The sequence below is a fragment of the Labrus bergylta genome, chromosome 11 (assembly GCF_963930695.1).
Source record: "Labrus bergylta chromosome 11, fLabBer1.1, whole genome shotgun sequence".
Lineage (NCBI taxonomy): Eukaryota > Metazoa > Chordata > Actinopteri > Labriformes > Labridae > Labrus > Labrus bergylta.
Genome location: NC_089205.1, coordinates 11359065 through 11382762, shown reverse-complemented (window position 1 = coordinate 11382762; position 23698 = coordinate 11359065). Strand labels below are relative to the sequence as shown.

Genomic DNA, 23698 nt, shown 5'->3' with positions numbered 1-23698 from the left:
AGTTTAATGAATTATTCATCTTATCCATAATTAATCTTTTTGTCCTTGATTTGTCATTGTATACATAATGTTGCATTATCTTACTGTCTGCTGGCTGACAGGACTATTTGACCAATGACAATGACCAGGCAGTGGTGGAGATCTGCATAACACGGATCACCACAGCCATAAGGGAGACGGGCTCTATTGAGGAACACAGCAGGGCGCTGGTGGGGCTTTGGGAGTCGTGCCTGGAACATAACCTCACCCCACAAGGTGAAAACACAGAGGACACACCCCATGCCAAGATAGCCTCGGACATCACCAGCTGTATCCTGCAGGTATGAACATTCTCACCCACTCTCTAGACAATGTTTTTTTTTTTTTTTTAAGTTTTATTAAACTGATAGTTAATTTTGTTTTTTTCTGAAGCACAAACTATACAGTACTTACCGTTACATGTACCTTTGGACACTTTTCTTTGTAATCACATAGTGTAATGTGTCCACACAGTGGCACAAGTGTGGCACAAGTTTTATTTCACAGATGATGAGTTCATTTGAATATCTAGTATACAGAAATGCAGAAATTAACTCTACTGAAAATATGTCTAAACTGATAGTGTTTAGAGTATTTCTCAACAGTTGTATTCCTTTAATTTAAGCAATGACTGCAGACCAATGTGTACAACTGTGCAGGAGGAAGAGAAGTGGAAAGTGAGGCATAAATCTTAACACCCATCGTGAAACATATCCAAACGTGGATTTATGCTATTAAGATCAAATATAGTTATATAATCAGAACTGGGGTCTTTTAAATGTAAATTTAAATCTTGCCTACGTTTCCCATTAGACCTCCAGTGCGCAAAGGCTTAAAATTAGAGAGACTCTCCCTCTTTTCCTCTCCTTTACTTTTTTTCACCCTTTTCCATTTCCTCTGGGAATAGGAATGTGCTTAATACCAGTGTAATGAGACTGATTCTTCATGAAAGGCACGCACACACACGTTGAGGTGAGACTAAAAGTTCTGACAGCTCCTGACGGCGGCTCCCAGCTCTGATGTCCTGACTCCAGCAGCACTTCTCTCTCTTCACTCCGTTGCTGTTTCCTTCTTTGATCTGTTTCTCTCCTGATATCTTTCTACCTATTTACCCTGCCTCAATATGTTCTGTCTTACCTTGTCTTACCCTCAGACTATCTTTATCTCTCCTCTGATCTCTCCCGTCCTATTTGTCGTCTTGCTGTTTGGAATCCACAGATGCACAGACACTCTTCCTGGCCTTCCACTGAAACTCCCACAGACAGTACAGAAGTGAGCAACAGACTGAAGGGAGCATTATTTTTATTTGCACAACACACACTCATGTATGTGCACACAGATTTCTGATTTATGACAGCATCTTGACTGTTTTGCGATGGGCTGTTTCATCGGTGCAGTGCTGACATTATAGAGCCTCCCCTCATCAGATTAAATTATACATAAATCTGTGCATACACACGAGGAACCTGGGAGGGCACCCCTGGGAAAACAGTTGTTATTCAAATTAGGGCCTGTGATTGTATCCAAATAGTTTGCTGGATCATCCTGATTAGGAAATAATCCAGTTTTTGTGAATTCGTTGTCTGCACTGCCACCATGTGGTTGGAAGTAGGTGGGACAGATAAAGAGAGAGAAGGACTGTACAGCATTCTAAAACTCTTAACAATACATATTGGATTCAGGGTATAATGGAATAGAATCAGAGAAGGAAGGCTGAGATTAATATAGGGTGCTCAGGAGGGATGGGTGCTAAAAACTGGTACTTTTTGTCAGTGTGTGACTGGGTAGGTGTGACCTGCTTTGTAAAAAGCGCTTTGAGCTATGCAAGCTCAACTCCATTTACCATTTGAAACATAAGCATAAAAATAAATGCGTTATTAGGCAGAAATTTCATGTTGGCTTTTATGCGAGGTTTGTGAATTAGGTCAAATTCTCTGGCAAGTATTTAATTCAGATGTTAAAGCAGTTAACTGAATTCTCTCTTGAGATTCATGTTTTACATTTAGACGTCTTTCATGTCATGTCTATTTTTTGTACCAAATAATGAAGATTAGTAGTCATGAGATTATTAATAGACTTTATCAGTAAGCAGTATCCATATCAATACCGGCATTGATAAAATCCTTACGAAATACCCATCTCTAGTGCTCAGTGGATTGTATTGTCATATGGATGCAGTAAATATACACCATGAAACAAATATAAAGGAGAATTCTCACTCTTACAGCAAATATAATTCACAGCAAGACAAGTTTTAAGAGTGTAAATCCTCTTCTTTCTCCCTTTTCCAAAAAGACATCTGTAGCTAAAAATAAGCAAAGAAACAAAGGGACAATCTCTTTCCATGTTTTTGAGATGAACAGTACCAACAGAACCTGGGGCGCTGGATCAGTATTAACCACTTCCCCTCCATTTGTCCCACACACACAAATATACAGTATGTGCAGGTTCAAACAGACTTGCTCTCAGTGTGTCCTGTTGAGGGTGCTAAAGCCTTTCAAATCCCTTTCTCCTCAATCTTCTTTCTGTAAAATGTTCACAGGGACAAATGTCTGCAGGTCTTTATCGACATAGAGCAGTTCCTCCCCTCTACAGTTGAATCACAAAGCAATGTGAGCATTTCAGTCTGTCCTAAAGCCGATCTTAGAATTTCTCTCTGCTGGAGGAAAATAATCTCAAACTCAGCCCTCCAGTGTATCCCAAGATCAAACACCTTTCGAGCTGAGCTGTAGATAATAAACATAAAGACTATTTTTATGAGCGCAGGGAGTTGATTTTTTTATTGTCATTATACAAGCTCAGGATAAGGGAGAGCTAGATCTTCATCAAACGGATCCCTGCTGATTATATTTGTTGATTTGTTTATATTTTTGAGGGTGTTATCTAATCATGATTTTAGATAAGGGTTGACTAAATGTTAAATCAGATAACCCAGTTACCGATATAAAGATGCTGAAGATAAATACATGCACATGTTTATATGACTTAGCTTCTCCCTTACAATACAGACAAAATCTTACTGTGAATATGAAAAGGTGTTTTGCAGTGTTATCAATTAAAGCCAATGTGTTTTCCTCCTTTCCCTGAATGCGTCGCCACTGCTGTCTCCTCAAACCTCCTTTATCTTTTGTCCCATCAGAACTACAGCTGCCCATCAGTTATGGTGCTGGCGGTGCCTGTAGCGGTGCGATTCCTGCAGAGAGGGAACAAGGAGCTGAGCAGGAACATGTCCAGTTATCTCTCTCTGGCTGCTATAGCGAAGGCTGATCTGCTGGCTGAGCACACAGAGGCCATAACACACAGCGTACTGGGAGGTATGACACACATACATGTATTCATACACAAAAATTAAGTAATACCGCATATGGTATGCACATAATAACATGCATGCACACAAATGTGTCTGAGTGAGCATATTTTTGCTGGATTTTGCTGTTAACAACGGCACTATGATGAGTAAAGTGTGCTTCTGCATCGTTGAAACTTTTTAATTAAACTTTTGCGAACTCTTTAACTACCAAAGTTCAATTTAAAGGCTGAATGTGCGACATTTTACGCATAAATATAGCAGAAATCGAGTATATCCTGTAACATACTGTACTCACTGCTTATTAGCGTTTTTAGATCAAGGTCATTTCATGTAAGTTTACATGCAAACTGAAGAGCATGCTAACACAACAATGCAGCTCGAGTTGTTTTGGATTGACGCTGGTGCTCAAGGGCGACATCTACAGGATCAAAGAGTGGCATATTCTTCCTTTTAAGGAGTCTTGTTTATTCTAGGAAAATTTTGAGCCCTTTAAATCCACAACTCTGCAGGACAATTAATCTCTTTTCTCCTTTGTTTCGGCTGTCCCACTTACTGTACTGTAGATACAGATCTTCTTACACACCTGGGGAAATGTGTGTGTGTGTGTGTGTGTGTGTGTGTGTGTGTGGGGGGGGGCATGAGGCCTTTATAGAGACAGACACTCACATTGGGAGCTTTACAGAAAAGCTCCACTTAAAATATGAATATAAAGGATTTTGAAACAAGGTCATAATACGTTATTGTATTTATTCTGGTTTACTTGTGGGTTTTGCTTGCAGAGATCAATTTCGCTTGCTCCTACTGGGAGGACTGTTAGCAGACCTGAGACAAGAGGATGAGCTGGTTTTCTTGACAGGAAGAATGGATTGCTGTTGATATCAACAAATCAAAGTCTATTCTTATAATAAGCCATAGCAAATAATGTTGCCATGGTTGGCATTGGCAAGGGATAGAAATGATGGGGAATTATAGGGGTTGCAAACCGTCATTACCCTGATGGCGCTCTAATGAGGCATGAAGGTTAATTTGGAAGAGAGAAAATAGCTTTTACTTTACCATTCATTTATTCAGCCCTACAAGGAATTATCTGTTAATTGTTTCAGAAGGAACTCGGACTATGAATCTAGCTACAATGTCTGAGGAAGTATCCTCTATATCCTCTAAAAGTAAAACTAATGTGCTCTGGAAATCCTTCAGGAGTGGAAGGTGAATTTGTCTTCTTGCTTTAATCTGATCAGTACTTTCAACAACTTCCTGTCTTTACTGTTCAGGCTGGCGAGGGGAATAAAGCTGACCTGTGGTCTGTGGTTCAAGACAGCTTTTCCCTGAAACATTTATGTACCCTTTTAACCCTTATATATCTACACCTTTTAACTCATTAGTGCAGTGCAGGTGTCTAAAGAGTCATAGTCAGCACTGACTGCCTGAGTGAGATCTCTCTCTCTCTCTTTCTCTCTCTCTCTCTCTCTCACACGCGCTCTCTCTGTCTTTCTCTCTATCTTTATCAATCCCACACTCACTCTCAAATTCAATTTCAAAAGGGGCTCTATGACATGGGAAACATACACTTGTACATCGCATCGAAAGAGTGAAATGAAAACACAAAATTTAGTTCTATAAGCTCTCTATCACACACACACTCATTTTAACTTGTTACAAAGGGTTCTCTATTAAATAGATTTAAAAATAGTGATCACTTTCATTTTTACCAATAGATAGTACTTTAACAGATTGTGTAAACATGCGTTTGCACGTGTAGGTGTGTTTCCTTCATTGTAACTCATGCAATACCAACTTGCTAAGCTATCATTTCACTAATACACAAACACACTTACTGGTACCACGTGGTACTAATATCCTCCTGTAGCACCAAGTGAGATATCCACCACTGTGCTGCTCCCACAGAGCACTTTCTCTGCTCAGCACATGAATCAGCTTAGCTCTGTCTGGACACTTTAGAATGGAAGTTCTAGGGCTAGAAACTCAAACTTTGTATTTTGGTATTAGCTCCTTTTTGTTTTATCAAGCACCCGTTAACACAAACGAAGGTTTTAGTCAGAAGTGCATTCAGAGGTGAGCCCCCTCATTTCTGCCAAATGTCGACTCCAAAGACAGAAACACCTTGACTTCCACCACACTTACTTACACAAATAGCTGTCTTTTAGGATATTTCTATACTTAAGGAACAGTATTCATTTTCAGAAAAATATCATTTTGTATAAGCCAATTCTAACTGTACTTTGAACTTTAAATTCAGCAAAAGTAAAGATACAGAACTTTACCTAAGGTAATGCCTGAAATAAGTAATTCTAACAGCTTTTAAACCTTTATTAACAAATTACACATTACACTGACGATTAATTTTTGTTTTCCTAAACACCAAGACCTTATCCTTTTTCCCCACGTTTAGATTTGTTGGCTCTAAGAAGAGGTTAAGAGATGCTGTTCTTTTCTCAACTGTGCTCCCCTTTTGATTCAAAACTTTCAGCCTAAAAAGAAAAAAAACATTTATTTAATGACAGCCCGAAAGTAAAAAATATTAAGACAATTTGGGACCCTGTTTTTTTCTAGTATAGAATAAGATCCAGTGATGTAAAATTAAGTGTGAAAGAGGGAGAAAGTGAAGGAAAAGATTGGAAAGATAGAATGTTATATGCAAATAACACTCAAGTTTCCAGTGGCTGCAATTCAGTTTGAAGGAGGCTGATGAACTGATAGTGAGCCTTATTAAATATTAAATATAACACACACACACACGCACACGCACACGCACACGCACACGCACACGCACACACACACACACAAAGGGAAATATTGTGAGAGTGGAAAGAGGATGAAAGTGAGGGCTTTATTAAAACGACTTAAGATGCATGTTTCCTCGAGCAGTTTTTTAAATTCAGTCTTGGCAGTTACCTCAACATAAACACATGACTTACACACGTGAGCATGCTTATAGTGCACACACACACACACACACACACACACACACACACACACACACACACACACACACACACACACACACACACACACACACACACACACACACACGTAGCTTGCAACAGCAGATGATCCCTATTTTTCCCATCAGCCCTCTGTTCAGGAAGTGAGCTGATGTAATGGGGTTTAGGAGATGTTGACAGTGGGAGTGTGATGTGTTTTTTACACAAGCTAGCAGAATGGATGGGTTTTGCATGTATGCATGCGTGTGTTTATACTTTGTTTAAGTTTGTACCTTGAGGTTGTTCTATGCTTTCTGTAGAAGAAAATGTGAGGCCATTTGAATCTTGTTGCTTTTTTAAATCGTATATCTGTTGGTTCAACTTGTAAAAAGCTAGGTTGTGTGCATATGTGTGTGTGTGCGTGCGTGCGTGCGTGCGTGCGTGTGTGTGTGTTCACTAGGTACAGGAAGCCAGCAGCAGGACCCAGACAGAAGGTTTTATAGCCAGCTACAGTTAGAAACAACAGGACTTAGACATTATCAGATATCACCCACATCCACACAAAAACACACTCACATCACATATCTGCACACACAAACATATGGCACCGCTTTGGCCCTATAGAGATTTAAGAGCCAAGAGTTCCTCCTTCTCTAAGTAAAACCTGATCCTAAGTTAGCACTGAAGTTAGGAATGTGTCACCTGTCAAAGTTTTATGTCTTTCCAAGCTCCCCTGCTACGAAACACAAGTACTTTCTGTACGCTGTCTTCTTTTGTTAAGAGTGAGAGAGGTTTTGAGCAGGTGGGTTACTTGAGAGTGAGTGTGAAAGGTGGCGTTTCCATTTCGCAACAGGTCCTGGTGGTAACACAGTTGGAGACTGTGCAGTGGTTGTAACTGCAGGAGAGATCTGTTTTATGTCACTAATGGGCCTCTAGCAGGATGTGTAAACTGAAAGCATGTGTTAGCAGCAGCAACCTGAAAGTGTTTGTCTAAATTTTTCAAATATATGTAAAGATAGCATGTTGACCAACATTAAGCAGCATACACATGAGGTCAAATGTTATGCCTATAGTAGGACCATTTCCTGAACTCACTGTCAAGTCCCTGTAAAAAAAACAATCATTAGAGGTTTCCAATAACTGCCAGGATTACAAAACTCAGCTCTGATAAGTCAAATTAAATTATTGCAATAATTGAAGCACTTTATTCGAGTGAATAATGTATCTAACCCTTGGAGAAGGGGGCAGAAGAAGAAAAAATAAATACTGCATCCAACAAGTATGTTCTATAACTTGAAATGTTTATTCACCACCTCACGCTCCATTCATCCAGTCTTGTTAAGCAAAATATATTTATTTACAAAATACATTCAGTTTCACCTTTCACAAGAATAAAAATAAAGGAATTTACAGTATAATACAAGACAACTCCATCAAAGATAAGAATATGTAAACATTGTCCTCAGTTTCTTTATAAAAAAAAAAAATGCATATCTCATGTTACAAATACTGTTTTACTCATATTACTCTAAGCAGTATCAAAAAAGGCGACACATTATTACCCTAAAATACAAGACCTACTGACAAGAGCTAACAAAACAGAAATCATACAAATACAAAAGAATGTAAACACTTTCATAAGTACAAGTTTGGAAATATAAGGTCCTTAACTGCTTTTATTAAAAAGCTTTCACAAATTCAAGGGAATTAATATATTAAAAGAATAAAAAAAAAATCACCCAGTCAGGAGCTATTCAGGAAGTTGAATGTTGACCATGCTTGAAAGGAGAGTCATTAGGAGTCAAAGTAAACCCCTAATTTAGATAACAATGGTTAAGTCCCTTGAAACTGGATTCAATCATCAGTGCTTGATTACCAGTCTTCTTGATTGATATATTTTTAACGTCATGGTAACTTGTGTTGAACAGGCTTTGCATTTATTAGGGATGAACCACAGAAAGAGTAGAAATGCCAGACAATCCATTTTATCAGTCTGAGATCTCTCGCTTTCTTCCCCCTGCACGAGCGTCTGCGGAGATCACTGCTCAGAGTCGTTCACTTTGACGATAAACTATTCGTCTTTCTTGCAGTCTTATCAAATCTTTGGTAAATGCTGCATGCAGCACTTTTTCTGCTACTATACAAATTTTATTATCTTGAAGGCAAGTCAGTGTGTGAATGTCTACGTGTGTGTGTGTGTGTGTGTGTGTGTGTGTGTGTGTGTGTGTGTGTGTGTGTGTGTGTGTGTGTGTGTGTGTGTGTGTGTGTGTGTGTGTGTGTGTGTGTGTGTGTGTGTGTGTGTGTGTGTGTGTGTGTGTGTGTGTGTGTGTGTGTGTGTGTGTGTGTGTGTGTGTGTGTGTGTGTGCGTGCGTGTGTGTGTGTGAGTGGATCTCTGTGTATTGTAAGGCCTCAGTTCAAATGGTTAGGCTACAGGAATCTCTCTCAGCATTGGCTTTCTCACATGAGTATGTCCTGTTAAAGTCCTTGCAGTATTAGTGTTTATGTGTAAATTGAAGATCAAGATGCATAAGAATATAACTGTCTTGAAAATAACATGGTTATTGGATGGATATTGGATATTTAACTATGGATCAACAGGGTGATGACGTAAGCAGTTTTTCAGTTTTAGCGTGAAAGCTTGTTGGGATGTTGCTGCTATGACGATGATGACTCTGTTGATGCTGATGACAGCATCTACCATGAAAAGTGAACGAATATGTTAGTTGATGAACTGAGCGCCTCCATGGGGCACCATCTCCGTCACTCCCCACGCTACCACATTCCCTCTCTGCTCACAGCCCTGGCCCCCCCTGGTAGCCAGCTGGGGAATCTCCTCCTCTGACAGGACCCTGTCCCACATGTTCACTCCTGTTATTTTCCCTGCGAGCGCCAGCTTATGATCGAATCCTGCCTCAAACCCTGGCATCCCGATGTTTTGAGCCATTGGGCAGCAGCCGTTCTTTTCCTGACCCAGCTGCATCGAGCCACCGTCGGGTAAGACATGACCCTCAGCCACTCCGGGGACCGATGCCACCTTTTTCCCATCTACCCACAGGGATGCCAGACCCTGCTTCGACGACCAAGCCCCGCACAAATGGATCCATTCCGATGCACTTCCTGTGTTGACAACGCCCCGTGCTTCAACCAGGTGAGCCTCTCCTCCTATGGTGAAGAGCGCTGACGTTTGAGCTAGCAGTAGCTGAATCTCATATGGGTTGCGGCGGTTTCCGTAAGAAAAGAGTACAGTTTTGTTGGAGACAGTGGCTGGCTTCACCCACATGCAGACTGTGAAGGCGGAGACGGAGAGAGGGACCTCGGGAAAAACTGAGGTGTAGATTCGACGAGAACGCATGGGGAAGAGGAGAGCCATCTCACAACCTAAAAAACAAGAAGATTGTATTCAGCGTTAACTTCAAGTTACTATTATTTATAATTGTGGTCGATAAATAAACATGGGTAGATGAAGTTTTAAACAGCAACACATTTGTTTGTGCGAAAACTGTTATTTTGTGAGTAACATTGATCTATTATAGAGGAGCATGATTACGTCATTAGGAGTCAAAGTAAACCCCTAATTTAGATAACAATGGTTAAGTCCCTTGAAACTGGATTCAAGCGTCAGTGCTTGATTACCAGTCTTCTTGATTGACTTTGTGTAAAGTCTTAGAAAAGCGAAATGCTAAAGGTTCCTACGTGTTTTGTAATATTAGTGATTTGCTTTGCAGGAAAAAAAAGTATAATTCTTAAGTTTGAGCCTGCCAATATTTGATGTCGTCAAAAGTGTAATTTTAATTTAGGTATAGCATGAGATAAATTTATAAATGGAGAAAATAACTAGACCTGAAATTTAGCTTTGTTGTACTCAACACACAATTAATGTCAATAACATGACTGAGTTTTGAATACAGATTGCTTCATTTCTAACACTGGCAAACACATTTAAAGATATAGTTATCTTAAATTGCAAGAATTTGTCCAGTGTTGTCTATAGCTGAAGTTTCACTGATACCAGTGGAGATTGGACCTACGTCAACAAAGTACATTGATGCTTGTCATTGGTTGAAAATATGGATGAAGGGCGATCAGGTGGCAATATTAGTAACGGATATTTAGTTTAAATAAAAACAGTCACGGTTCAGTGGTCGGTCAGGTGATGAGATCATGAATCTCAGCAAAGTTTTTTCCTGCCCCACCAAAGCACTCACACAACATCCTGTCCCAGGTTCACTGTTTTTTCTGCTTCGTTTGATAATTTCCCCCCTTCTTCTTTTCCCCCCTTTTCATCATTCAGGCATCCTCTCAAACACTCCCTTTCGATTCCCCCTGCATTGAGATCACTTTTTCTGTTGGTATATCTTTTCATTTTGGGTTGTTAAGTGTAACCCTTTCATAAACAGTAGGCCTCCATTTAATATTGCACTGTACACATATCTTATTGCAAGTGGGCTTTGCTGGAGGTTTTATAGACAGGACTGCTTATGTTTGTGTGTGGAGACATCTAATTTAAGATGAGCAAAGCTCTCTGTTATTATCCAGAACTCGTCCTTTTTTTTCTCTTTTGGACTAAGTCACACACCCCCGCCCCCCTCCTCTAGTTAGCAGACACACTTTATCTCTGCTAAAATCAAAAATCCCAAATATTGATGTAACATTAGTGTCAGGTTTCTGCAACTGAAAAAAAACAATGGTGAACAGAAATGTTTGAAACCTGCTGAGTGTGTTTGTTCATGTTGGTTTCCATCTGGTTCTGCTTTCCCAGGGTGCTTTGGTGTAGTGTTTGTGGCAACCTGCTTATGATTAAACCTTCCTGTGCTCAGTATGTAGGCCACTTTATATTGCTTGACTGAATTGGTGTGTGTGTGTGTGTGTGTGTGTGTGTGTGTGTGTGTGTGTGTGTGTGTGTGTGTGTGTGTGTGTGTGTGTGTGTGTGTGTGTGTGTGTGTGTGTGTGTGTGTGTGTGTGTGTGTGTGTGTGTGTGTGTGTGTGCATGCATTAGATGAGTAATGTAACCTACCACTTTTATTTGGTTAATTCCAGGAAATTAATTTGTCTTCCTGACACATGTGGTTCCTTTCATGGATTAAGCTTTGTTGTCTTTTTATTCACTCTTAGTCACTTACTCTCTAAAGTTACATTGAAATTAGTCACTGTTTAGTTTGAGGATGGAGGGTAAACCACATTAGTAGCTTTGTTAACTAACACCACATGCTGTAACTGAGAATAGTTTGTGCTCGCAGGCAGTCTCTGAACAGAAGTCATCTTACCCTTTACTGTATTCTTTGGGCTCTCCTATTATCTTTAAACATTTAAGATAGCATCTGTGCATGATAAGCGCTGAAGGCAAAGAGTTAGATCAATGGATGAAGTCCCACTGTGCCTTAGATGAGATTTTGACCTAGATTTCACTCACAAAATGTGTTTGTAATAAATGTTTGACAAACAAGAATAATATGATAAAGATGGACATTATAGGGCTGGCCTAAAACCTGCTTACTTGTCCATCTTCTTAATGTTTGACTTGACTGTCACGACTGAGACTAATGTTACTAGGCGAAGGAAAAAGGATATGTTGCCACTTGAAGAGACCTACATGCCTGGAGTAAGTGAAAAAGGTATTTAGAATGAACACAAGCGGCATGATTAGTTGTTCTGAAGCAAGGCCTGACAGAGGGGGGGGGTCTCATTCTTTTACTTGAAGCGTGACCTGAATGTGTCAAGGCAAATACAAATTGAAAATGGGAGGTTGTTTGGGCGGAACTGTTGAGAAAGGTGAAGACAAATACAGAGAAACAGAAATCAACAGGTAAAGGCAGACACAGAGACTGCTGATGGTAAGATGGATTTCTTACCTCCGGGAAGGTATCTTTGCCTTGATGACCTCAGCAACTCCTCCTGTTCCACTCTGGTCTGTTGCAGCGCAGCGAGCACAGTGTCTAAAGTCACACCTCGTGATGTTACCTCTTGCTCTCGAAGCCCAGCTGTTCCCTCAGTAAAAGGAGATCCTGTCTTTGAATTCATCCCCGTCCCGGCTCCTGGGCTGCTGAAGCAGCTGATCTCCAACTTGGCGAGTCGTGAAGCTTGGCTGCGTGCTGCAGAGAGGAGCTGCTGTAGCATTCCCTCAAGGTGGTCGGAATTCCCAACAGAATTTCCTGCAGAGGCAGAAATCTGGTCTTTGATTTTGAAGCGATCCACGGTTTCTCTAAGGCGGCCCTCCAGCTGCAAGGCCATCCTTCTTCCTGCTGACTCCACGGCAACTCCGCATGAGCCACCATACTGTGCTACAAACCTGACCAAAGAACCAACAGAAGAGTTCATTTAGATCTTCAGAAACAATGAACCACAGTTTATAGGCTCCTAAATCCATGTTACCAGTAACGTAAACACAAACTGGATTGAATCAGGGAATTGATCGTACATTAAACTGAAAAATTTGTTGAGTTACTAAGGGTGATGAACAGAAACAAATTGGCAGCAATTTGATTATCAATTGATAATTTAAATAGTTTAATAGGGAAAATGTCTTTGAAAATCTGAACTGATCCTTTTACAAAAAACGTTCACCCTATGAAAGCATAATTACTCAGATTACCCTTTGTCCAACCAACCTGAGCATTTCCCCACGCAGCGACCCCATCTCCACCTTGATGATGTCATCGGCATACTGAAGCATCATATTCTCCCTCATCTGACTGTTCTCCAGCATTGAGAAGAGTTTGTCCCATTTGGTCAGGTCTGGAGAACTGCAGGGAGTCGAGCTTGGTGTAGCTGGAGAAATAGATGTCAGAAAGGAGAAAAGATGGAAAAGTTATGCTTTCTAACTGAATGTATAAATGTAAAGGATGGAGGAGAGTTCTTCAAATTCTGACACTGTGGGCTGCCTTCACACCAAATTGAGCCAAGTCAATTTTGAGTTGACACAAATGCATGCATGACTAATTTTCTATTCTTCTGTGAAAAATGGATTGTGCAACATGGTTAATATATTTTTGGTTTGCTTCCAGTCTTAGAAGTTGGATGTGGATCAGAGCTGGTCGTTTGTGAACTGGAAGGTCAAGGGATCAAAGTCCTGGTTCCTGCAGTGTTCCTGGCCAAGATACTGAACCCCAATTTGCTCCCCCTGTTGCATCATTGGCTTGTGAATGTGTATGAATGATGGACACTTTACTTAGCAGCCTCTGCCATTAGTGTATGATTGTGGTGTGAATGGGTGAATTTGACGGTGTAAAAAGCGCTTTGAGTAGTTAGAAGACTAGAAAAGTGCAATCTCAATTCCATTTACCATTTACTTAGATTTGGGTAATAGTCACTCCCTTTGGATTTTATATGTGTGGGAGATAAAAAACATTAATTTGTAAGTTGCAATTAGCTACATCTGTTTAACAACTTTAAATCCTGTTGTACCTTAATTTACACGAGGGCATGACTAACATTATTTTGAATTATTAGTGTCCTGGTCATGCCTGTTTTCAATTCACCCAGATGTATGAACAATAATCACTCAATGACTTCGATAGGATAACATAAGCCTGTATCCATCCCACAACAGATACATTTACAGATAATATAGACTATATAAACTAAATCACAATTAGATTTTTCTCATTTCAAGTTCTGAATTTACAAGGAGACTCTTCATTGATCTAATTTCGTAGTAAATTTGCAGACTTAGTCCTTGACAATTTATCATCCATTTGTGTATCACATGTTCAGATTTGACTCTGAGAAAGAGTATAAATCATGTTATCATCTTATTCTGATCTGCAGACCTGAAAAAGTGAATTACTCCTTCAGTGTAGTCATTTACCAGATGCTAGAGCAGATGTGGCTTCAGAGAAGGAAAGCAGGAAGTAAAGCTGAGATGGACATGCTATGATCTCTTTAAGTTTGAAAGAAACCTAAAGGCCATTGTTGTAAAGAGAAAAACAGAAAGAGAAAAACATGTTCAAGTGTGCTCGAATAAAACCTTTGAGATACCTGAGGAAGAGGAAGCATGCATTAAGGAGAAAGAAAGAAGGAAGAGGAAAATGTATTTCATACTAAAAGAAAGAAAAGGAGAAGACATGCAGTGAGCAGGAGAGACACATAAATACAGTGAAACATAAAGAATAAGGTAAAACAGTCCAGGAGGGAAAATATGTGTCAGACACACTATTTTGATTAGAGGCTGAGCCTCTCAAACTCTCATTATACTATGATTACTTCTTCTAGAGAGGAATTATCACAGCACTGCAGGATTTGTTTTGGCTGTCTCCCCCCAAAGACAATTAGGCAGAAGGTTCACGCACTCTGCTCCCTCTGATTAACCAGACTTAAGCACATGTCTGCCACAGGTATTTTGATGGATGTGGCAGTGAGTATGGTGTTAAACGGCCTTTCACAACATCAGCTTGGATTCTTGACCCTCTGTGGGAGTTACCTACTGGTTTCTAGGGCTTGTTACAGCATTTCTGCCACTGCACTTACCTGCAGCTTGTTTAGCTTTACTCTATAAGTTTACTTTAGCTATATTTGTTAAAAGCTGTTAAAAGCTGAAAAATTACTTCTGTCAATAATAATAATACCATTTATGCTGTGGCTTTTATGTCATAATGGTTTATTTAGGAGGAATTATTTCTTTAAGTTTATGTTTGTCTGTACACATACAATAATTCTAAACAACTAATGGAAAATGGAAAGCACATCTATCTGGGTTTACTGTAGCTTTAAGACATTCTGCATCTTCCCCCAGGCTTTGACGTCACGCTTCCCCCTTTCACCTTCTTTGCACACCTGCATACTCACAAGTGAGTTTATGACTTACTAAATAGTCAGGCAAGTGTATTAGGAGCTCTGTAAATGTACCTTCTCCTACGTTTTCTTTTCCCACTTTGGAAAGCAGAAGCAATCTTTTCCCCTTTACTGCTGTAATCCATGTGCTGGTATTTACTATTCCTAATTATTTGTTGAGGCCACTCTTAATTTTTGCCTTACGTCAGTTTTAATCACATTGCTTACTGAGCCCGGAGAAAACCCGTTGTTGCTGCAATTATCCCTCCTGCCAGCATTGAAACAACAAACAAATGCAAAAGGCCACCACATGTTCCCACTTTCTCTTTTATGTAAAAAGCGATACTTTCCAAATCAGCTGACAGAGACTATGTGCGGTAGTGTTATGCAGTGATCGGTGGCCAGTCATTCATGCTGTAATATGTGTTGATACTGGTCGGCGGATGAAAGAGCTCTATAATTTTCTGGCTCAGCATATTCTTTGATCTGCTCGTCTTCTGCACGAACTCTGTGTCTGCCAACAGTCTGTATACTGTATACACTGTGCTACTTGTTAACTCGTCTCTGTTTCTGTTTTTTTTTTTTAATAGGGACATTCCCACTCATTAAATGTAAAGTCCTCAGTTAAAAAAAAAACAATCAAATTCAATCTAACATGGAGAGTAATGGTCTGATATAGCTATGACTGTCAAAAGAACACCAGCAACAAAAAGCAGCAAGATCACACAAACTAATCACATCAACCAAAGAACACAAGAGGGACCGGACCAAAAGTGTTCTAATTTTTTGTCCTATGTCATTTCACAGCAGTAATATACTTCTTATTGACTGAACTTTTCAGGACACTGAATCAAATGTCCTAAGCTCACCTCTATTGCAACCCCAGGCCATGATTCTACAAGAAATCAATTTCACGCCCAAGAATTAAATTAAATCTGAGAATCTTAATCAGATAAATAATTTGTTCCAGCAGTCACACACACACACACACACACACACACACACACACACACACACACATACACAATTTAAAACTTACGTTCTGGCGTCTGCCCCTCTGTGATTTCATTGTAGAAGGGGTCAGCGTAATTGACCTCAATATCATCCTCGTACGCCAGCAGCAGACATACACATGCCGACAGCACGCACACTGCCTGGGGGAGCCTCCAGCGAAACATGCTGCTGAGTGTGTGAGAGAGTGTGAGGACAGATGAGTGTGTCTGGTAGGCTTCAGGTCGGCTCTTTATCTACCTGCTCTTCTGTGTGTCTGTGTGTATATTAAAGTGAAGGTAACAGTAAGTCTAGCTGTGTGTGTGTTTGGTCTGTCTCTGCGGCTTCTTTCTGTCTATCGTTCTACAGGGCTGCAGGTCCTCCACTCTCTTTTTCAAGCCCTCACTCCCCCATACAGTATTGTCCCTCCTCCCTAATCACTACCCACCCCTCTCTCTCTTTTTCTCTCTCTCTCCTTCTCTATCTCCCTCTCGCTCTCTTTCAACCAGAGAGAGGGGCTGCTTAGCACCCCCCACACACACACACACACACACACACACACACACACACACACACACACACACACACACACACACACACACACACACACACACACACGATTGAATTCCCATACAGAACTTTCCCTGGATTTACTGTATTCATCCATAAACCTGCAGATCTCATATCTGATAGATATGGTTGATTGCTTCTCTAATTTCATACTGATAGGTTTGTACATTATTTCTAAAGTTTGGATATCCATCAATCAATCAATCAATAAATCAATCTTTATTTGTATAGCGTCAACTTATAACAAGTGTTATCTTGAGACACTTTACAAAAAGCAGGTAAAAGACCTTACTCTTTGTTATTTAAATCTCACCTTTCTAAATGCAGAGTTGTGGGAGCACAGTGACAGTGAAGTTGGACAGAGCCAGAAACACAAATCAGACTTACAGTGAACAATCTACACGTGTAGGAAGAAACACAACCCAAATGTTAAGTAACACAATGTTGGTAAGTCACAAGTTTAGTCAGGCTATCGGTGAACTGTAATATGTTCACAGTGGGTCTAATGATTATATCATTGTACGTTTTTTTTTTCCTATTCCAAATAAGACTGATAACGTGACAGCTTGCAACACTCGCTCTGTCTTGACTTATTTCCAGTGCCAGTGTGTTGTCCCCTTAAGCCCATTTAACCAACTATAAAAGATAAAGGGTGTAATTTGCAATCGAAGAAATTCAGCTTGTGTTAATTTGGTTAAATGTATCAATCAAAACCCCAAAGCTGGTGCATTAGGATGTGAGACATTGCTTTTTTAAAGTGGCTCAATGTTCATATTAATTTAACATTATTCCCAGAAGACACACAACTAATGTACAGCATAGATGTAATAAAAAAAGTGAAACCCAAAACCCTCAAACTGAACTTTTGAAACGCTAAGGCAAGCATAAGCTCTTATTGGAACCTGAACTTTACCCCACACTCATTAAATAAAAGTTATACATTATACATATGCTTACATTAAAGCATATGGGACATTTGAAGAAGCGAGGACGTGTACAAATAATTCACAAAATGTCCATCCTTGTGAAAACATTTGGCTCTCACAATAGAATGTAGAAGTGGTGTTTCAGCCTGCAACCGAGGCGGTGAGTAATGCGTCGTTGGAGGTAGCCTGTATGTCGTAATCAGATATAACTGCTGCTCCTGCGACTCACAGAGAGAAGAGAAGAGGGAGGGTAATGGAAGGAGGAGGAAGCAGGGAACATAAACTTTTCTGATTTTTGCCCCATACAGAGATTATGTGTGCGTGTGTGTGTGTGTGTGTGTGTGTGTGTGTGTGTGTGTGTTTGTGTTGGGGAAAGTTTGAATGGAGCCCAGCCATCGGGGGTTTCTAAATGGGTTTATTGTTCTCCTGCTTTGCTCTGTTTATTTATTTATTTGTGAGCCTCACCGTGTGTGTGTGTTTGTGCATGTTAGTGTGTATATCCTATGTGTTTTTATATGCCATGAGAGTGTGGGTGTTTCTATTTCTTGTGCATTATGTGATTGTCTCTTTAAGTGGATGGAGATAATAGCTTCCTCATGAGAGTTTCCCACTCTCCCACTCATGTTGTTCCCCTCCCTCCATCTTTCTGTCTGCCAGTCTTTCTTTCATTGTGATTTCTCCCTCAAATACCTACTGAAACACACACTTGTTCACTTGTTGTCTGTGTGGAGGAGACTTGTCATCCAGAAAGTTACACAAAGGGTGAACAAGTTCTTGACACAGAAAACATTTTTACTTCAACCTTATTCAAGGTAATTGGCTTTATTATCATAAAAGGGCTTAAAAAAGGGCAGTGATTTATTTGGGCTTCTTATACAATAGTATTTATTTTGATGGATTGAGTGTTTAACATGTAACAAAAAAGCCCCCAAATACAGTCAAAACTCTCATTCATTTTTTCTATTGAAAACAAAAACTCAAAACTCAGCAATATCCACAAATACAGTATTTTGTGGTACACTTATTAACAGAATGATGGATATAGGTATTCAAAGCTATAATTGAGTTTTTAGATGATAGCCTTTTCCCATCAATTTCAACCTATTTTGGTTAAAAGTGTAGAAATGTGTTCAAGAGTGTATCATGAGGACTTATCGACATTTGTGTTGGTTTGATTAAAGGTCAGACTTGAACCTTTTAACCACACAGGTCAGTGGAACATAGAGTTTTATTCTTGTATTAACCTTAGTCTTTGTTGTCAACATGATTGTTCCCCTCTGGCAACATTAAGATTCATATTTTTGAAAGGCCACATTATCACACACCACCATTCTCCTCTCAGGCGTCAATTGTTAAGTGCAGAAAACATTGAGGAGGGTGCATTGAAGGACACCCCCCCGTGTCCTCTAACTCAAAACACAGAAACAAGCAGTGAAAGCCTGATGAAAGCATAGAGCTTTCTATTGATACCACATTTCAGTCTGTGGATCAAAAAGCAACTGCGCTGTAATTCTTGGAATTAAGGGGGGAAAGTATGTGAAAAATATTGACAGTCAAAGAAAAAACAATTATCCAAAATAAGGTCATAGTTTGATACTTCATGACGTGAGAGACATGCTGACTCTAAACTCTAGACCCAATGATGTTTGACTGAAAGCTGCTTTAAGCTGTATACTGCAGTGTTTCCCCTACCAATAACCTAGGGGAAACACTGTACTGGTTAGGTGAAGTGGGGACAATATGTTTTTACTGGCTAAGAGGCCTAAAATGTAAAGAGGGCTATTCAGTAATAGCTGAAAACTGGTCATTAAAACAGCTTTGTGATGGGGACCTGTACCTGGACTGTGGTTAGAAAACATGTAAAGCCTTGCCATAAAAAAGTAAGTGAGAAGCTGAAAAATATGCAATTTATTTAAAAAAATAAATGAGAGAAAACACACATGGGGGTATATGCAGTTTCCATGTTGATGTTCAGAGTAAATGTTTCCACATTTTGCTTTCCAAACTGCCACCTGAGACTAGACTTCAGCCAGCTGGAATCACATCAGACGTGTTTCTCTGACAGACCAGTAAAGAAATCACTTCAGTGTGCGTGCATGTTTATTATACATGCTTGTGTTTTAGCCAGTGTGAATGCTTCTTGAAGAAATCTGACTTATTCTGGAGAAAGCATTACAAACTATTTTCAATGAGAGCTTAATTTCTTCAGATTTTTGTCTTTTTTTAGACTTTGCTGTTTGAAGAGAAAAAAACCTTTTTGGAGTTACCTTGAAGAACTCCAAAACTGTATTTATGATTAATCACAGGCGTTCGATGTCTCCACTTCCTGTTTTATCAACATGAACTTGTATATCAGATGTTTCTGCTTAAACCTGAATATTGTGAATTGTATCATCGGCACAGCAGGGGGAACTTTATGTTGAAACACTAAGTCAAAAAAGGACAGGAGAAAAAATATTCAAACAAAAGAAGAAACTTATTGATGACTAGTGACATTAAATATGTTGTGAGAGAAACAGTTGTGTCAGTTTCAAGTATCATCTACTTCATCTTGGTCTTTGACACTTTACTCTAGAAATTCAGTAAATGCCATGTTCCATTGTTATAATCACATAGTGTCATATCCAACTAAAAGACACAATGGTCAGGGGCAAAACAGTGAGTCAGGTACTGAGATTGTTTACTGGGGAAAAATGACACCGGGTTGATATGTCTGTGAGGCCAAATCAGGACAAAGTACGACATTCATTAAATGCTTACGGATATGCTAAGACTTGGAATGGCTTGTTGGACATAGAATATTCAACTTCAGTAAAATGTTGTTAAGCTTTGAAACCGCTCAATTGGTTTCAGACTTTTTCTCCTTCCCAATGTTATATACTTTAAAAATAACTGCATATGTTAAGATAATATGTAGGAGTCATTCATGTAAAGAACCGATCAATTAGGTATGAAAGGAGTTTAAACCAAAGGAGTATAACATGATTTCAAACATGCAGATGTGTTCACTACTTCTCAGCCTGTAGTGATTGAGTTGCTGTGTAATTGTGTGCTTGGGACTCATCGTAGTCTTAAAAAGTGGATGTGAAACAAGAGGAGGTTTCATGCCAGAGTGGACGTTGAGTTTTCCCCACATGAACAGTGTGTGTGGGTTATTTTACATATCTAGGTGAAAGGACAGACTGATAAACTCTGCAGGAGAGACTGTATACGTGTAAAAGTAGTTAGAGCTATAAATATCAGACTTGCACATCTGGCCTGCTGTTATGGTGTACACTTTATGATTAACATCTTAATTGTTTTTGCACATGAAGGCATTTTGAGTCTTGATGCAAATAGTTACTTTACAGGATCATTTCCACAGAACTGGACAGTCATACATCATATGGTCCTCAATACTTTGAATTATTTATAGTGTGTTAAAGAGAGCAGGGGTGGCTAATGCAACAAAAATCTACAGAAACCCAAAGATACAGGCTTTTTGGGAGATGTTTCACTCCTGCCTCGCACGTTTGGATTTGACAGTTTGTCCCCGCCTTCAACCACCTGAGGTTATTCTAGCAGCTTGATATATGACTTAGCGGACACACTGCACATACACAGATGATGTCTGTTAGCTGCAGAATCACATTTAGGTCGTAAAGCTATAAAACATCCCCCTGGATACCATTTGTGCTGATCTCTGCATTTTTGTCCTGTAGAATAAGCTCCCTTGCATAAGAGTTCAGTGCTTAGGCGTTTGTTTTGGCAACTTACATACATGGCACATATGAATGGAATGTTACCGTCCTGTTGAAAATAGAGCTGCAATGATAGTTCATATTTATTTATATGTCATCGACATAAAATGGAAATGATTAAGTCAGGAACTCTCTCTTATTGCAAAATGGTCATGTTTGGTGCTGATGGATTTGCTCCAAAGATGCTCCAGGGGTTAGTCAAGCAGCATGCTACAATGCTTAAACTCTGATGTACACGGGTGAACCAAAGGCTTTTGGGTTTGAAAGGAGGAGGCTGGGATAGTAAAAACAATACTCTGCCAGCAACAGCAGAGTGAGAGCAGCATTGGTCAATCAGTATCAGTGAGATCAAGTAAAAGGGACTGCCTTGTTGTGAGATTAACTTGTAAGAGATTTTAAAGAATGATTCAAACATCTGTCAGCTGGTTGCAGCTGAGGCATATGTCCTCCTTGTCCTGAATAAACAACCTCATTTCAATTTTCATTTGAGAATATTAAAAATAAAGAACAAGAAGTAAACACCTTATCTATATCAGAATCAGAAATACTTTATTAACCCTCATGCATCACTATGGACATTTTTGTCCTTAGTGACTTAAGAGGGTAGTAAATTAAAGTGATGCCTGAGGGTTAATCCCAGAGGAAATTTCGGTAAATATGAATGACATGTTGGATTTGTTGGGTTGTCAGTTGGTCTAGATGTCCATCATTGGTCCAGACAGTAATATGACTTCAGTTGGCTGGATCATCATAAATTCTGGTACAGCTAATCATGATTCCCACATGGTGCACTCTTGTAACTTATGTGTTCCCTGATCCCTGGGCTTTTTATCTAGTGCTATCATCTGGTAAAAAAAAAAAGATTTGTGGTATATTTTTGTTTAAGAACAAACACCCAAAACTGTTTCACCACTACATTGTCACTTGCAGGCAGTAGACTTTACTTTTACTAATTGTTGGGCAGATTATTAGAACCTGTCATGACAATGTGCTGACAATGAGTAGTTAACCTGATAATAACATAATCAGTCATCCCTGTCCCTCAGTTTAAAAGTGACTTCAACAGGCCAAGGCTTGGCTTAACTTGGGAACTTCCTTTGCCTTTCAGTCAAACATTTTAAATTAATTAGAAATCTGCCACATTGATTTTTATCTAATTTAGTTGCTTTTATTTAGCAATGGTCCCATAAGTGTAAGCGTACTTTATGTTTGTAGTTTTAATATAGTTCTAAGGCTTTTTACCAGAGCAGTACCTGCATTGAACACTGAACGTCTGTCCCCAGAGACTTTCACGCGGAATAGGTGTCTTCTTCAGTGGGCCCTTTTTAAAGTGTTTTCCAGACATTTTAATGTTGTAAATTTGTAAAATAAAAATTGTGACAAGCAATCTAATGTGACATTTGGAAACAGCACTGCAATAGAAAACTGTCATGTTCCCTCCTTCCTGCCTCTTCACAAAAAAATAACAATACTTTGACAGATCAGTAGGTTGTCACATTCCTTGGAAAATATCTGAGCAAGCATCAAAAAGGTCACATTTGTGTGGGGGAAAAACAAAGGTCACTAAGCAAGTTTTTTTTTACCACAATTTGTAAGTCAGTCCAAGTTGGGTGTTGGGTGGAATGATGACATTAAGGTCAGAAACCACACATAAACACACACACACACACACACACACTTGGTGTTTTTTTACAAAGCATCTGTTGTAAACATAATAATCATTGCAGTACATTGAGTCCAGCCAGGCTGTGCTTGTACTTCGTGTTTAAGTATGTTTAAGTGTACTGTTACAGGTTAGCTCTATAAATCCTCATCTGTGTGTTTCAGTACTGACTCGTGTCTTCCTGCCTTTTAACATTCCTCTGAACAGATCTATAAAACTACAACCTGAGTTTTATGGAAACAGTTGGCTCTCTCTTTGGGTGTACTCTTTCTGTCTCGTTTATGCTGATTTGTGATGTTATATAGTGTGATCTATGATTAAAGAGAAGAGAAGGGATGTAAAAAGTGCCAGTGAACACTCTTCTTCTCCTCTTCTGCCGTTGCTCAGAGTTGCACAGTACATTTAGTATCTTGGGTTGATCAGTTCAAGTCATCTGTTCCAAGATTAAGCCTGTGATTAAAGTGATTTATGGGTGTAGATCACCTGTAGTTTAAAACTTTTTTTTAAAGTTTCTGTTTCTGTAAGCTTTATGAACCTGTTTGGTTCACTTCATGACCTTCTAGCTGTTTGAAATATGGAACAGAGGTGCTAAAATACTTTACATACTGTTAAGAAAATACATCTAATTTTTGATTTAAGATCCAAATGTAAAGCATTCATGTTGTTAAATGAATTAAAATCTAGTGGTGTGTATCTGTCTATTGAGGTGTTGGCTTTTGGATTTTTAGTCCTTCACTTTGGTTTGGACAGAGTATATGTGTAATTTTTGGACA

The 23698-nt window shown here is 39.4% G+C and overlaps 2 protein-coding genes across 4 annotated transcripts in view; one reads left to right on the top strand and one right to left on the bottom strand.

Annotated features, from left to right (window-relative positions):
• veph1 (ventricular zone expressed PH domain-containing 1) overlaps nt 1–23698 on the top strand; it is a 70038-nt gene that overhangs the window by 7750 nt on the left and 38590 nt on the right. For all 3 annotated transcript variants that reach the window (XM_065960782.1, XM_065960783.1, XM_020642869.3), the window contains 2 exons: nt 102–320; nt 3158–3332. In XM_065960782.1, the coding sequence (XP_065816854.1) occupies nt 102–320; nt 3158–3332 (394 nt within the window). The remainder of the gene's footprint in view (nt 1–101; nt 321–3157; nt 3333–23698) is intronic.
• On the bottom strand, nt 7551–16419 carry ptx3a (pentraxin 3, long a). The gene is made up of 4 exons (XM_020642871.3): nt 16076–16419; nt 12876–13035; nt 12120–12556; nt 7551–9648 (listed from the first exon to the last, which is right to left on the bottom strand). The coding sequence occupies exons 1-4, from the start codon at nt 16212–16214 to the stop codon at nt 8990–8992; spliced, it is 1395 nt and encodes a 464-aa protein (XP_020498527.2). The 5' UTR covers nt 16215–16419; the 3' UTR covers nt 7551–8989.

Coding starts and splice junctions, on each gene's coding strand:
- ptx3a (XM_020642871.3), bottom strand. CDS start 16,214: ATGTTTCGCTGGAGGCTCCCCCAGGCAGTGTGCGTGCTGTCGGCATGT. Junction 13,036..16,075: donor AGAGGGGCAGACGCCAGAAC/GTAAGTTTTAAA, acceptor CTATTTCTCCAG/CTACACCAAGCTCGACTCCC. Junction 9,649..12,119: donor GCAAAGATACCTTCCCGGAG/GTAAGAAATCCA, acceptor CTTGTTTTTTAG/GTTGTGAGATGGCTCTCCTC.